Raw genomic sequence first — 16,290 nt, 5'->3', positions numbered from 1 at the left:
TTGCATTCGTATAATACTAGAAATCGTGATAAGCTTGATATACCCCAGCACAGGCTGGCCAAAACAGGTTCATCTCACATGGTGAACAGCATTGTTTTCTTTAATAAACTTAATGTAACAGCTTGGACTGCCTCAACTGGGGTGTTTAAGAGTAAGGTATTGCATTGGTTACAACAAAATCCATTTTATAATCTAGAGGATTTTCTAAATCATGATGTGGATGTAGAATTTTAATTCTGAATAACTAAATAGTGCCAGAGTAGTAATTAAACTCATACATTGTAAAACCGCAATTGTAAAATTGTACTGTAAATTTTACGTGTCTAATTTTAAACATATTTTATCTATTATGTCTATTATTATTAATACATGACTATGCCTATTTCATTATATGTAAAATGTGATCAATGGCAATAAAAATTATGATTATGATTATGAGGGGCTTTCACGATTCACAATTAGTTGCATGCTTAACTATATACTACTATATTCTATTAATACCTGAAATGGATAAAACTACATTGTTTATGAGCTTACCGAGTCCAGAACTGAAGGACAGCACGTTTGATTGTGCCGAGACTTATGGGCCCACCCACAATTCCACACAACTGCTCGTTAGTGTCCGCGTACGACGTGGTCAGTGGTGAGACGAAGATGGGGTAGCCAATAGGCTGATCACATGAAGAGTTGATTATGTTTCTCAGAGCCTAACAGTTCAACATTATTGTTAACTACTGTATACTATCATTGGCATCACACCATTGTCATCACTATGACTAATATATAGGCTAATTATACAAGAGAGTATTATTTTTTACAGGTTGTAAATACATTATCTGTACAACTGTGTATATAGTATTGCGACTGTAACGACTAAAGACATTTAATACACAATACCAAACTGTTGTCATACACTATTTTAACTGACTAGACATGGTGTATTAACTCACCATACATGCACAAGTATGATTATTTTATCAAACTTCACCATCTGATTTGTCAAAATAAGAAAGAAATTTATGTATAGACTAATCTTGCTTAGTTTACTGTCTGTTTTTCTTGTTTTTTTTTCAAGTCTTTGAATTGAATAAAGGTATAAAATTCATAACAGAACTATTGTTATTAATTTAATTAAACAACAAGACACATCAGTATGAATTATAATCATGGTGCACCACAATAGTCTCACTGCTTCCACTATAACAGGAATTGTTCTCGTTGCTGTACCTGCTTGGCATTCTGTATGCTGCCTCGCTCCGGGTTCCGGTTCCTGAGGTAAACCAGCTCCTGTTGCTGGCCAGCCCACAGACCTCGCACACATTCCCGGTTCATCTTGATCACTCGGAAACTCAGGTACCGTTTGTTCAGCATGATAATCTTGTACTCGTCTCCACTGTCGTCCAGTACATGCCTAGACCAATAATGATTATACAATAAATATATGTGGTTTATCAATATTTATCCTGTTATATACCAACTAATAATGACTAATCATGTACAACTAAACGTAGTAATGAAACACTCATGTTACATTACTGTACTGTTACTGCCCATTAAAAATTCCAAATTAATCCACCTTACAAATGAGGTTCCTTTTAGGGAGTTTTTTAAATCAATAAAATAATCTGTCTTTTTCGGCTCCTTTAACATTGAGTTTCGGAGCTTCAAGGCCGAATAATATGTTTCCTGTTCATACAATTTCAGTCGATGAATGGGTTATTGAAAAAATAATATGTCTTGTCTGATAAGCAGTTTAAATTAATTTATAATTCTTTGCTGAATTTAAAAACATGCTTTGAATCAACTAAGTTGCCTAAAACACCACCCCATATATCACGTATGAAAATGTGTACACATCTTGTAATAGACTGATGCTGCTACAATTTTAATAGCAAAAGAAGCAGAACTTAACTTGCCAGCCAAATACAAGGTACGATCTTTCCATTTTAGACCATTATACAACATCACGCATAAAAATCTTGCAGACATTACCTTTTCTATGTCTCCATATACTCACAACACAATTTACTTTATATAAAAACCAATGATTAAATTCTTTTGTAGTTAACTCTAAATTAACATTTAGTTCAATACATTAAAATTGGTACTGCTTATATGATTTGTGTATACAGAACTTAAAATACACTCCAGTTCTAATACTTCAGTAGAAGAAAAAGAAGCAAATGCTATTTACCTGAGTGCTAGGAGTGAAGGAGTGCCGGCGAGGACAGCATTGCGCCATACAGGGTCGCCCTCATGGGAGATGACCAACTTTTGGTGGTGTAGAGAGATGGCATTGTACAATGCTGAGAGATCTTCGTACTCATCAGGAGACATGAAGTGATCCTAAACATCAACTGATACTTTAGCCCTTTTCAGGCAAATATCGGAAGTTTATTAGTTATTAGTGTCAATTGTTTCTAACTACCAACTTACTGATGAATATGTCAAACATTTACAATATTTTACATGTAACGTAGCTATGGTGGGAAAGGTTTATTCAATGCGAATGTTGAGTTCTCCATTTTGGGAAAACGTAGTGCACTCAATTGTGCACCTGGTGAGACAATGAGAATACCTCTCCATCCAGATTACAGTTAATATTGTAGCAGTTTTATATGCCAAATGACTTTGCTTGGCTTTTCAACAATCCTAGATATTATTGTTACTGCTTCTGTCCAAATTACTGGTAGATTATAGTTGTATGAAACACACCCCAGCTATGACCAGCCTCAGGCAAAATGACTTTGCTGGGCAGTTCAACCATCCTAGATATTACTGTTCTAATACAATTGCAATATTGCAATACAGGAATGTGCCTCAATAATCCTAGAGAAGGAGGTGAGTGTTTGTAAATCAATATCATGTCAGACAGTCAAGCAGTGTTAAAGTCTATTATGTACCTGTGAGTCGAAAACTGTGTTGGATTACATGAACACGGAAAATGCTGGTAAGAGACAAACATATAAACATAGCATGTGTTCCAGGTCATGTAGATATAGAAGGGAACGAGAAGGCTAAAGCTTTAGTCAAGCTTTCTAAAGCTAGATCTTTTCTCCCATTAATAGGCCAAGAGCTGTTTCTTGGTATATCTAAAAGCCATCTAATGATGGAAATTAGACAGTGAGAAGATAATAACAAGAACAAGGTCTAGAAAAATACACCAGGCAACAGACAAGCAAAACTGTTCATCAGGTACTTGCACAAAAGAACCCTGCAACTCCCAGTGCCTGACAATCCTCTTCACTGGACATTGTGGTCTCAATCATCATCAATATAAGATAGAAAGTGCTGAGAATAACATATGCCACACCTGTGAGGAGGCAGCAGCACACATTCTTTGCTCATGCAAAACGACCTCTCGTAAAAGGTTCAGGACTCTGGTAAAGTTACTATGCTATCTAAAGAAATTGCAAGCCTGAGCCTTAAAAGTATCTTGCTCTATTTTGAGTCATAAACTCTTTTAGAAAGTTTAGTAGGGTTATATTACAATAGACCAATATTGGTCGCAGTGATGGGCAAGTTGTAGAGCTTCGTGATCCCTTTTTCATAATAATATTTGAGACTATGTATTTGAAATTAAAGAAATATGTTTATTTGATTCTTGCCTTGTAATTAATAGACTAATACAACATGAAAAATAAATTAAAACAAATAACAGCTTGAACGAGAGTGTGTTATTTGAACTTAGGACCAATTTAATTTAATTAATTTTTTTTATCATACAGACAAATAGAAATCTTCAAAACAATTAAATTTTAAAGACTACAATATTCTATGGTTCTTTGGGTATTAAGTTCAAGGTCTACAAAAGCTGCTACAAATAGTACCTGGTGAAGTTTGAGAGACATCCTAACTCCAGGAGCAACCACTTTTTTCAGCAAATCCATGTCAGAGAAAATCCATTCATCCCGTACTGAAGTGATGCGAAAATCCCCCTTGAAGAGTGCATGTAGTCCATACAGGAAGAAGTCTACACTGCATTCCAAAATCAAAATAACATCACCACATATATTCTTTGATGATTTAAAAGTTTTATAGATTTAGAGAAAAACCTGTTTTTAGTATAAAGAATAAAAAAAAGAAAGCATTTTACAGAGAAAATGTATTCAAAGAGTCAGGGGAAAGTTTAATCAATGACTCAGCCTTAGGAGAAAATTAACTCGAATTCTTTAAGATGAGCAATAAATTACGAGAATACTACGTAAGTATGCAGGGTAGTTACTCAAAACCCTTTTTCAAATTCCTGGTTTTTTCCGGTTGAAAATTTCCAATTTTCTTGTCCATTATCAGAGCCAATTATAAACAACTGTAATAGTATATATTTAGCTCTTACGCATCAGTAACGGTTTCTCATTGCAAGCTGTATTTAGAGAAAATGCCACAAGTTATGGTTGCTTAGCAAATTTCGTTGTTAGCGGTATAAGTGAGACATTCGGTGACGATTCATCGCTATTACTTATTCTAAGCTCCTTTGTTTAAATCTGTCTTTAAATGTGTTGACATAACATTATGTATATACCTAATAATTTTTTTCTGTGATGTTTGGAAAAGGGTCAATCCATTTCAAATCACCCAATAAAAATAAAATTTGTTGCTCAACATTTTTAATTTGCCTAATTTTTTTATTATGAGTTCCCTATGGGTAGACAATCACAAAACACTATTTGAAAAAATTTTACAAGCCATAGTTTTTTCCTGGCGGCCATTTTAAAATGGCGGTTTTGCACATTTTAGTAAAATACGCGGTTTGCAAAAAGTTAAATTGCCAAGCTATTTTAAAATATTCCTCAGATACTAACATATATTTTTACATCATGTATTTTATAAAATGTATTTAATAATATTATATTTTAGAACATAAATTGAAATGCATATACATTTTGACAGTATAATAGATCTAAGCAAATTATTTTTCCTAAAGTGCGCAAGTGGTATTTTGTGGTTATGAGTATTGTTTATTTATACCATTATTTTCTGGTTTTAAATAATTTTTATTGTAAATCCTAAGTAGGTTTAAATAAGGAATATAATTTTTTGAGCATTAAATATAAGTTTATTGTTAACATAATGATTTAAACAAGCCCTTGTTTGCTAACTTGGTACCGCAAAAGCAAGAAAAAGGGTAGCGCTTTTAACTGAAATTCAATGCTGTATATCTCTAAATGTAGTTAAGTCTCAGTCATAATTTTTTTAGGAGATATTCCTATTTGTATAAAGAACATTCTGTAAAATTTTCATTTATTTTCATTCAGTCCCTTTTTAGTTATTAACCCTAGAAAATTGACATTATTAGGCTTTCGGCCATTTTTGAAAAGCTCTAGAAAAAAAAGGAGAGCATTCTCAGGGCTAAAACTTTTTCAGTAGGTAGTTATATTAGTTTTCAACAAAGAAATAAAATATTAGTAGCAAGTCTCTTTTCCTTCTTAAACTTTTATGGTCTTAAAAAGTAACAATTGATGATTTTCTTCCGAGATTTTGCAGAACAACTTTGACTGACCTTCTTGCACAAAAGAAACATTATTATAATGTCAAATTGAAGTTCATTTTATGCTGAACACACTGGTTTTTGGATTATTCTGATATCTTTAAAAATAGCTTGGCAATTTAACTTTTTGCAAACCGCGTATTTTACTAAAATCTGCAAAACCGCCATTTTAAAATGGCCGCCATGAAAAAACTATGGCTTGTAAAATTTTTTCAAATAGTGTTTTGTGATTGTCTACCCATAGGGAACTCATAATAAAAAAATTAGGCAAATTAAAAATGTTGAGCAACATGACCTGGGTGATTTGAAATGGATTGACCCAAAATGCATGTACCCAATTTGTAAAAATAAAAAGAACAAATACCAACCAGCACTACCATGGGCCCAGACAGTCTATTATTGCGGGTCAGAGGTCTGCGGTGCAAAAAACTTTCAGTATAAGACCACAAGTTTGCCGGCACACAAGGTCGATTCGATACAACCAAAAATAAACCAAGTAACTTTTATCTGAATTCTACTTTTAACTTTGTTTATCCTTTTGGAAAAATAAAAGAATAAGAATGCCAAACTATTTCGAAAAAATGTACATGAATAGATGTGGCAAACTTGCAACGATGCACAAAAATAAATATAGAATATACAAATTATAACAAAAATTTTATTTGTTGAACTACAGTAATTTGTTTATATATCTAAATCTTTTCATACAGAAAGTACAACATATTTTATATGTTAGAAATTGGTAGTTTCCATACTAACGAGTTGCTGTCACCCACGAATAGACTATTTCGATTTGAGATTCAGAGCCATAGCATAGAGTATTGGAATCGATCAATCCCTAGTAAACATTCCGGTTGCCCGTCATGTTGCAGGGAAGTAATTTGACAATTAGTTGATTAGAGAAATGGTGGGATTTCCACCAGTCATCATCTAACCAATGCTGTTTAATATTATATTAAATATATTAAATAATAAATATAATATTTATTAAATTTAATAATATATTAAATTTAATAAATTTAATGTGGAAGTATATAAAAAATGTCTTTTCCATTATAACCAATGCTGCTCTAACAAAGAAAGGTGACTGTGTGGGAAATTCGGCCACCAATCGTCTGCAGACTGGCAAAAATAATAGTTCAGACGAGGTTTCGACATGACCCTGATATCAATACAAAACCTCACTTACTTGGTTTTAATCTATGTAATCTGACGACCAATCAGACTATGATGAGGAGCAACTGGTCACAGGCCAAACTAAAGCGATCGGTCGGCCGACTACAATCATCCAATGGCTCATTACATATTATGCGACATAGATAGAACTAACCAAGATAAACTCCACTACACTAGTGGAGTTAACCTTGGATTAACCGGTGTCAGGTAGGATTCGTGTACACATCATCAATCACACACACACACACACAGTTCACTTACTCTGTAAACAAATCGGAGACATCATCATCCACATGTCGTAGATTTTCATTCATAGTTTCACAGATAATGTCACATGAAAAACAATCTTTGGGATTACTCAACTTCAAATTCATGGAGCTGTTAAATTATTTCTTGATTAAGTTTTAATAAGTTCTAATAGAGAAAAATATTGTTTTCAAGACTTTTCCTGTTCTACAAAAAATTCCAATTTTTAACAGATGTGTAAAATTCCTGGCTTATTCTCAGTTTTTCCAGTTGGGTGGCCACCCGGGCATCATAATAAGTACCCTGCCAAAATACTGATTGAATCAAACATTGAACATTGAATCAAAGTTACTTCTAGTAAGAAATATCAAAGTGCATTGATCAAGTAATTTTAACATTTATTATCAATTTACAATGGATTAAAAATAAGACATTGAACGTTAATATATTTTAAATAAAAACAAATCTTGGATGGGTAATAAATTTAATTGGTCTCAATATTAAAAAAGAGTAAAATTAATTGACCGTTTTAAGAACAATGCCTGATCTCTCAGATGTTTTTAGAATATTTACATTTAACTAACAATATTTTTGTAATAATTATAATATCTATGTGTTATTTAATAACAATCGTATCTCTATATATGAATATATTCAATTAATATACAGCTGATTATGGGATATATAAATAACTTCACTCATCATCAGCTGTTGTCAAAAATTATGGTTCTGTTCCAGTTAACGATGTTGGTTGTTTGTGGCTTAATAAGTTGCTTATTTGTTAGTTTAGTTATGTTCTAATGCTGATACATTATGTGTTTACTTTACAATGAGTAACCAAACCATGCAAAATGTCTCAAAGAGCCTAGTTTCTTTTACTACCAAGTCAAATTTTTGGACGATTTCCTAAATTCATGCACTCTTACGTTCTTATTGTTTATCTCAACAATATGGGATATGACGCATTTTAAAGATAAACCAACACAAGTTTTTAGGTAAATTTTGCATATAAATTTATAAATAATAATAAAAATAATACAATCGCTCTCACGGTAGCAGAAATATTTTTTAACTGAGCTAAACACAGTTCGACAGGCAGTAGCAGGTATAAAGGGACGGGTCTCGGAACATCTGCCAGTGGAGGTCATTTGTATTATATATAGTAGAAAACCTCTATAATATAAGTATATTTGTCACAAAACACCCGAGTAGAAGTTAGAAGTTTTAAGAAAACTTAAATACATTGATAAAAAGCAATAGAGTTGACGCCTTATATGTTTACGGTATATGATACCCTATGTGAGTGCATTCTACTCGCTTTCTCAGCACTCTAGTCCAAAAACGGTTGACTTTACAGAAAAATGCAGGAGACAGTTTTTGTAGATAATCGTATGAGGAATAATCTTTATACTGATCTTTATTGACCTCCAAGCCATAGGTCGCGAGATATTTGCGAAAAACTTATTTTCGTGAACTTTTTGACCCTTATAACATTTTTAGCCGGCACGATATCAATGTTGATTTTTCACATCTTCATTAAAACGCCATAATGTATCTCATACAGTTTTCTACATGTTGAGTATATGTAAATCTTATAAGAATACATTAATAATAAGGTTGTCACAAAATGTACCTACTTCTGACTGAGCTGGAAGGCCTATTTAATTTTTGTGTGTGTCCTACTTCTGACTGAGCTGGAAGGACTATTTAATTTTTGTGTGTGTATGTTTTCTGAATTTTTAAACAATGAAGTACAAAAGAGTTTGTGATTTTGTGTGTGAATAAGCTGTAAAAACATATAAAAATTAAAAAGCATTTGCATGTGTATAAATGGTATATCTTCAAAATGAGACCATAATTTACTATTAACAAGATTTTGTAAAAGTGCATGAGATTTAACACTGTTCTTATGGAGGTACAATCAAGATGGCTTGCCAGTAGAGTCGGCTCTTAAAAGGAGTCTGATCTATTGTTGGTATGTGTTAGTTAGGAATTGAGGAAACTTGTAATGATGTGTAACAATTAATTGGAATACTTCTTTTATCATGACTTCAAAAGAAACCTTGTAACAGGAGCTGAGATTCCCCACTTATTTGCAGTGCATGTGGGTTCCATTGTAACAGAATCCAGATATTGAAGATAAGTTGTAAAAGAGACTAATTTTGGGGAGAAAAAGGATCGTACATTACCTTGCCAAATATCAAGAATAGATGAAGTACTAACTACCAAGTGCTGTGACACAAATAAATACAAAACAAACAATACATTGCAAGGTATGGCTAACAAAGTTGCTTAGTCTATTATGAACAAGTTTTCTGTTGGTTTTTAGAGAAAATTAAGTCATAAAAAGCTTGGACTCTCCCTTAAAATGTAATTAAACAGAAAGGAAAATTTATCTGATTTATATTTAACAACAAATAAACTGAAAACTATACTAGGAAGAATATGTTACCTGGAGAGAGTATTGTGCGAGGCTGCCCCAAGAGTGCGCCTTCCAAGTAAACTCAGAGCAAAACAAAGAGAGACAACAGCTGACTCCTTGCTTTTGTCACTTATTGCCTGTTTGGACACACCATTCATTTAGCGATAAGATTAACACTAAACAATAAATTTCTGAAAATAAAAATGTACACAATTATTAACTAACTATTATTTATGTAATTAAAAGCTTTATGTATCAGTTTAAGAGTCTACAATTAATTTATGCTTTTGCTATGTAATAAAATATAATATTAATCTTCCAGAACTCACATCGCAGAAGTTACCTCTATGTTTAAGTGCATTTCTTAATTTTTCTAAGAAGCCTGCGTTCAGCCGTGCTGATTTTCTAGTCACTTCACGAGCCTTTTTCCTACAATAATATTTCTCCCTCCTGTTATGTTACCCCGCTTTGTGTTAGCCTGGCAGAAGGTTCCATATGCCAGTCTTTACATGGCATGAAACCTGAAGTTTGCTTCCATGTGCAAGTGTCCGTGTCATTCAAATTACAAATGTGCAAGTTTGTATTAGTTTTTTTTTTTTTTTTGCTTCTTTAAAATATTTTATTGGACTTGCTAAAATAAACATATACAGTGATCGTACAGCAAGGCTATTAGCCAATGTTAAAAGGGGAAGAGTTAGCCACGATTCAACAACATGGAACAATAAGAGACACTTATTTTTTATGAAGGAGGAGACAGCAAAAACATTAATGGCAAAGAAGATATGGGGAAGACTACAGATGAAGCTTGTTGCCAAAATGACGGAGGGGAAGAAAATGGAGAATCAGACAATGAGAATTATGAAGAAATCCCAGTAGGTATTTCAATAAATGAATTTGAAGATTTGGAAAATATGCCTTTAATTGTCAAATAACATAGCAAATTGGGAGATGCTCCAGAAGACTCATACAAATAAGGACAACAGGATTAAAATACTTGATACTTTCTGATAGTCAGGCTGCACTAAAGGTACTTGATGCCTGTTCGTTTGACTTGAAAGCAGTCTGGGAATGTAAGAATGCTCTAGCTGAGCTGGCAACGAATAACACAGTAACACTTGGTTGAGTGCTGGGTCATGAGGGCATTCATGGAAATGAAAAAGCAGACATCCTCGCCAAAAAGGGAACAGAGTCCATAATGGTGGGGCCTGTGCCAGGTTGCAGGATAGCTTTCTCTAATGGCAAAGCTCTTGTTAAAGATTGGGAAAAGAGGATAAGAAACATTAATTGGAGTAGAGCCTAAGGATTAAGACTATCAAAAATGTTTATCTCTTCTTATGCTAAAGGGTGGGCAGCTCTCTTGGATAAGATATTTATTTACTTGTTAATTCATTTATTTATTTGTTAATTTGTATATTTAAATTTCTTATTAACTGATCATTGTTATTATAATATATTTAAATTTCATATTGAATAACATTGGTTGGTTCTTAGTTGTACTATGCTATTTGTAATTAGTTGTTATAATTCTGTGAAGATACATTTAAGAACATTTGTAAATTGTGTTAGCTGTAGAGAAAAATAGCTACATAGGTATTCACATAATCAAATGCCAACTGATTATTTCATAAGTATGTTTTATTATAACAATTATTCCACGCAAGTTCAACAGAACTCACGGAATATGTATTTTTTTCTGTATTTCAATAAAATAAAAGTTTTTTTAACTTTGAACTTTGAACATTGTTCCATTCACATTTTAGCCAAAACATTGAGAGAATATTTTTCAACTTATATTTCTTCATAGTATAACTAAAAGTGCTGAACATAGACTACCTTGTCTCGCTTGTCAGCACAGAACTGTATCCAGTCCAAATAGATGTGACAGAAGGAGTTGCGAGTTATGCCTGCAGCTCGGAAATCATAATCCTCGTCAATGTTCATATTGAAGACAGGATCCAGGTCAACAAAGTTACGGTCACAGTAGGGCTGCAATGCCTCCATGATCACAGGTGATGACAGCCACGTCTCCAGGCATGGAGAGCCCACCGCATAGAATATGATACTCTGGAATGTTTAGTCACATAGTACAATAAACGATTCAAAGACAGAAAGGAAAATTGAACTTAAAATAAATAAATATTATTCATATATAATGTAATTTTTTTTAATTAACGAAATGGATAAAAAAAATAATAATATTATAAATTATGCCGCTAGCCAAAAAATGGCATCGAGGTTATATAACTTATGTTCGAATTATATAAACATACAGAAACAATTACAGAGAAATTCTGGTAAAAGAGAGCAAAATTTTATGGACACTTACTTACACAGGATGAAGGATAACAGATTAACTACTATAACAGGAAAAGATATAGAACATAGAAAGAAATTCAGACTCATGAATAAAGAAAGGAAACTTAAACAGCAAATGGAGAAAAAATGAATGAAATGGACAGAAGAGAGAAAGGAAGAACACAGTTAGTTGAAGAATTTTTGTAAATGAAGAAAAAGGAAAAGAGAATAAAACCATAATAAATTTTATGTTAGCATGCTCTTTAAATGGAGAATAATTTGAAATAAAAATAGTACATAAACAGCGTTAGAAAATATTTGTAACGCTTTAGTAAACTTTAAACCATGTCAGATAAAATCAATACGTTTTGCAGTGTCATACAGCTGTCATAAATAGGATGCAATACATTTTTTAATGTAATTCTCCTACACTAAGAGGGAGGTATATAGAAAGTATCACAGAAATCTTAAATTTGAGTATGGATACCTTATCTTAAAAGTTGAGTTGAATTAAATGCTGCAAATCAAAGGTTGATCCAATCAGAAGTAGCAACAATTAGAAAAAAAATAATTAACATAAAATTATCATGGAAAACTTTTTTATCCCTAGATTTTAGTGGCAATGAGACCCAGTGAATGGTTAAATGAAATAAATAATCTAAATTTTGCCGCTTAAAAAAGTTAGTGTAAAATTAAGTATTATTGCTTAAGACCAGCCAACGCTGTGAGAATATATAATTCAGGATGAGCGTGTTGATGTTCTTACCTTGACATAGTAGGTGACTAAAACCTTCCTGAAGTCAAAGACCTGCAGCATTGAGACTGCCGAGTTGTCTGATATGCTGTAACCTTCCAGGACATACTTGGTGGCTGTGACCTCCCAGGCCAGCCAACGCTGTGAGAATGCAGAGTTCAGACTGAGCATGTTAGGCAGGTGTCCTGGCTCACAGCAGCAACATCCTAAAGCACAAAGAACTTTGTCTCAAGTTAAACACTATATCATGTAACAGGCCAGGAGATAAGTAAATAAATAAAAAAAGACACAGCACATAGAATCTAGGTGTATGTAGGAGTTCTTTAGACAAATCTTTTAGTTAGCTACTAAAACTACTCTTGGTATACAAAAGGTAACTGCCAAACTCTCTCATACAAATTTTGTTTTATACTGATTATTACATATTGTATTCTATGCTGCCAAAAAAGCACACTTTGCTTGTGATAAAGCACATTTTCACAAATGTGTTTTTACAAAGTACTGTATTTTATTCTATTCACTAGTTACAGTATATAAGGTGTATTAAAAATTTTCTTCTAATGACTTCTAATAAAATTGCATAGAAGTTAACATTAAAATTGTGGATTTCTTTATTTCCAGCTTCAATAATAAAACAACATTTTAATATAATCCATAATAAACTATATTAAAATAAAAAATGAACTTACCCTCGTTATCTTCCACACCTTCAGAGATGGCCTCCACCTCTCTCTGCTGACAATAGGTGCCACGGAACTCTAGTCCTCGCATCTGGAAGGTGACCAGGCCATTGCCAAGCTCGATGATGTGGACCAAACAATTGAGATAGTCTGAGGCCAATACGAAACAGTCCCCTTGTGCCACAGCTCCCCACCGACCTGAACAGATATATTAATCAGAAGAATTCAACCAAGTATAGAGATCAAAGCTACTATAGAACGAGACATATCAATGCAAGCCTGGGTTGTGGCATAATGTTGCCAGCTGTAACAGAACAATAACTAGTGATGAGGTAATCAATTGAATTGAACAATAGAGCAATCATTACTACTTATTTTTAATTCCCATCCGTCTTCCTGAAACCTTTACCTTCATGATTTAAATCAACATGAGTTTACACTATGACACAGAATGTGAGCATGAATGACATAATAAAGTAAACACGTGCAGAATAATCGAATGCTGAGGAACAAAATGGATGTACACCACCAGATCGAAGTCGTCGTGTCACCTCGTATTGCGAATCAGCTGATATGACAATGTTGCAAGGTGAGGGGGAAGTGGAGACTAGTAACTGCCCATACAGCCAGGTTTGTAATGATGTGTCTCGTACAAGATGATGTGGACCATACAACTGAGATAGTCAGGAGCCAACATGAATACCACATGCAGTCCCCTATGCCACAGCTCCCTACCAACCTGACCAGATGTATACAGTCAGAAATCTGTTATAAAGATCTGTTATAAAGATCAAAGCTACTAAAATCATGTGGATCAGTCTAAGATGATAAGAGGTGATTGATGACCCACATTATATGTCCTTGTCTCCCCAGTAATGTTTTTGGGACCAGCATAGTTGGGTTGGTCACTATAGTCCTGCCAGATGACTACCCTACACAAAACAGCAAATTAAATGCTTAACCCCACTTTTTTCCTTCTATAGTCTTCTTTCGATGTACATACTATGCTGTTCGAATTAATTGGGACAAACATGTTTTTCTGGTCTTTGTTAGTTTGTGATAACTGGTGATGTCCCAGACCGCTTCAAACCGGTTATAACTGCATAGAAGTAGTGTGCTGGGTTGACCTTGACTGTAAAAAAACTTGTTTGACTGGTTTTGGAGTGTCATTCCTTCAGTTGTGAGCCTTTCTTTGTGGCGGTCGGTGGTTGTGGTACTGTGTTCCGTTTATTACGTGCTTCTTCAAAGATGGATATAACACCTAGGAAGCGTGCTAAAGTTGTTGCTCTTAATGAACACACGTCTATGACTGTGAGAGATATAGCTACAGCAGTTGGTGTGGGAAAATCTAGTGTTTCCAGAATTTTAAAAACATATCAAGATTCCGGATCATTGTCTCCAAAAAGAAAAGGAAAATGTGGGCGCAAACGTAAAACAACTCCAAGAACTGACAAAATTCTAATAAGAAATAGCAAAATAAATCCAAGAAAGACAAGCACAGACCTTCGAAGGGATTTGTTGGATTCTGGTATTGAAGTGAGTACTTCAACTGTAAGGAAAAGAGACTTCTGGAAGTTGGTCGAAAGGCAAGAAAACCGAAGAAAAAACAATTTCTTACTAAGAAAATGATGCAAAAACGTTTAGTATGGGCTAAGAAATACCGATCATGGACTGTAGATGACTGGAAAAAAGTTATTTTCAGTGATGAATCACATTTATTTGTGCAGGGATATCTATCAAGTGTTGTTAGGCGGAGTGAAGGTGAACCTTTGCGAGAAGGTCATATCCAACAGACTGTTAAACATCCTTCTAAACAGATGTTTTGGGGTTTTTTTACCACAAATGGTACTGGGAGCTTAGTTCCCATCAATGGGATGATGAATTCAGCCAAATACATCGACATACTACGCAGTCGGATAGTTCCATTTATGGAAACATTTGATGGAACATTTCAACATGACTTAGCCCCTTGCCACAATTCAAAATTGGTCAAGACTTTTATGCGGGAAAACAAAGTAAAAGTGCTTGATTGGCCTGGTAACTCACCCGACCTAAATCCGATTGAGAACTTATGGCATATTCTCAAGAAACGTTTAGCTAAGATGGATTGCACTACAAAAGAAAAAAATGATAACAAGTGCTATACAAGTTTGGTTTCACGATGATGAAGTCAAGAACATGTGTGCTAAACTAGTGGAGTCAATGCCAAGACGTGTAGGTGAGGTCATTTCTGCTAAAGGAGGACATACTTCATACTAATGTATTGATTGTTCAATCTAAATAAGGTATCTAATGATTAAAAACTAATGTTTTAGGAAAAAATTGGTTTTTTTCATTTGTCCCAATTAATTCGAACAGCATAGTACTTTGTCTTAACAAAAGTAATGAATTGATTTTGTAAAAAGGTTTACAAAATTAAAAACATGAAATACATAAATAAAAAAATACTATCTTAAAAAATAAATAAACAAATCTATAAAAATGACTTCTCAGACACGATCACTGTACCAGATGAAGTGGACATCAGACGTAATGTGCTGCGACTGGCAAGTCACTGTTTTCCAACCTTGTGCTGAATAAGACCCTCGCAATGAGCTTGTGGTCTGTTACTAATTTATTACATTGTTATTTAGGTTACCATTCTCTAAAAGTTTAAGGTACATAAAAGCTTAAAAAGAGAATACAAAATGTGATGTAATCATAGTTTATTGATGATAATGGCTTTTTACACTATTTTATTTATGACGTCTACCATGTCCTTAGCTTGGAGAGGATACATACTGTTTTTTTATTAATTCAATTTTAAACACGATTCCACTGAAAAAGCCAATTTCACTTAATAATGACAAAAATATCCTACCAGTTTAGCTTAATACTTAATATCAAATTGATTTAGAAGCAGCTGCAAACAATGTTTAAATAGTTGAAAATGTGAGATTATCTGATGCTCTAAGTGCTCACCTAGTATAAGATCTCCACACAAAGAGTGCTGCAAGGACCGAGTGAGGTGTTCATAGAAGATTGAGTTGAGGTTGTTGTCGTCAGCCCCGAGGTTGCGCTCCAGGTGACTTGAGAGTCGAGTGTTGGAGTGGTCCACACGACGAGTGTTATAGTCCCGCTCCCAGAACTTGACTGGCCTGACGTATGATGTCAAAAACACAGCACTCCCTACATAAAAAAAAACATTTCATTACACCAAGTAAATTCAAATTTTACAGTTATTTTTACA

The 16,290-nt window shown here is 33.7% G+C and overlaps 1 protein-coding gene across 1 annotated transcript in view; it reads right to left on the bottom strand.

The window, feature by feature from the left end:
* Positions 1-16,290, bottom strand: part of LOC124357224 (pecanex-like protein 1) — an 89,768-nt gene that overhangs the window by 17,407 nt on the left and 56,071 nt on the right. The window contains exons 18-26 of the mRNA XM_046808773.1: positions 16,023-16,229; positions 13,071-13,259; positions 12,394-12,587; positions 11,166-11,396; positions 9,363-9,469; positions 3,831-3,978; positions 2,195-2,346; positions 1,228-1,411; positions 538-707 (exon numbers count right to left, since the gene is read on the bottom strand). Of these exons, the coding sequence (XP_046664729.1) occupies positions 538-707; positions 1,228-1,411; positions 2,195-2,346; positions 3,831-3,978; positions 9,363-9,469; positions 11,166-11,396; positions 12,394-12,587; positions 13,071-13,259; positions 16,023-16,229 (1,582 nt within the window). The remainder of the gene's footprint in view (positions 1-537; positions 708-1,227; positions 1,412-2,194; positions 2,347-3,830; positions 3,979-9,362; positions 9,470-11,165; positions 11,397-12,393; positions 12,588-13,070; positions 13,260-16,022; positions 16,230-16,290) is intronic.

The sequence above is a fragment of the Homalodisca vitripennis genome, chromosome 3, assembly GCF_021130785.1.
Source record: "Homalodisca vitripennis isolate AUS2020 chromosome 3, UT_GWSS_2.1, whole genome shotgun sequence".
In the NCBI taxonomy this organism is placed as follows: domain Eukaryota; kingdom Metazoa; phylum Arthropoda; class Insecta; order Hemiptera; family Cicadellidae; genus Homalodisca; species Homalodisca vitripennis.
This window is presented reverse-complemented; position numbering and strand designations above follow the sequence as displayed.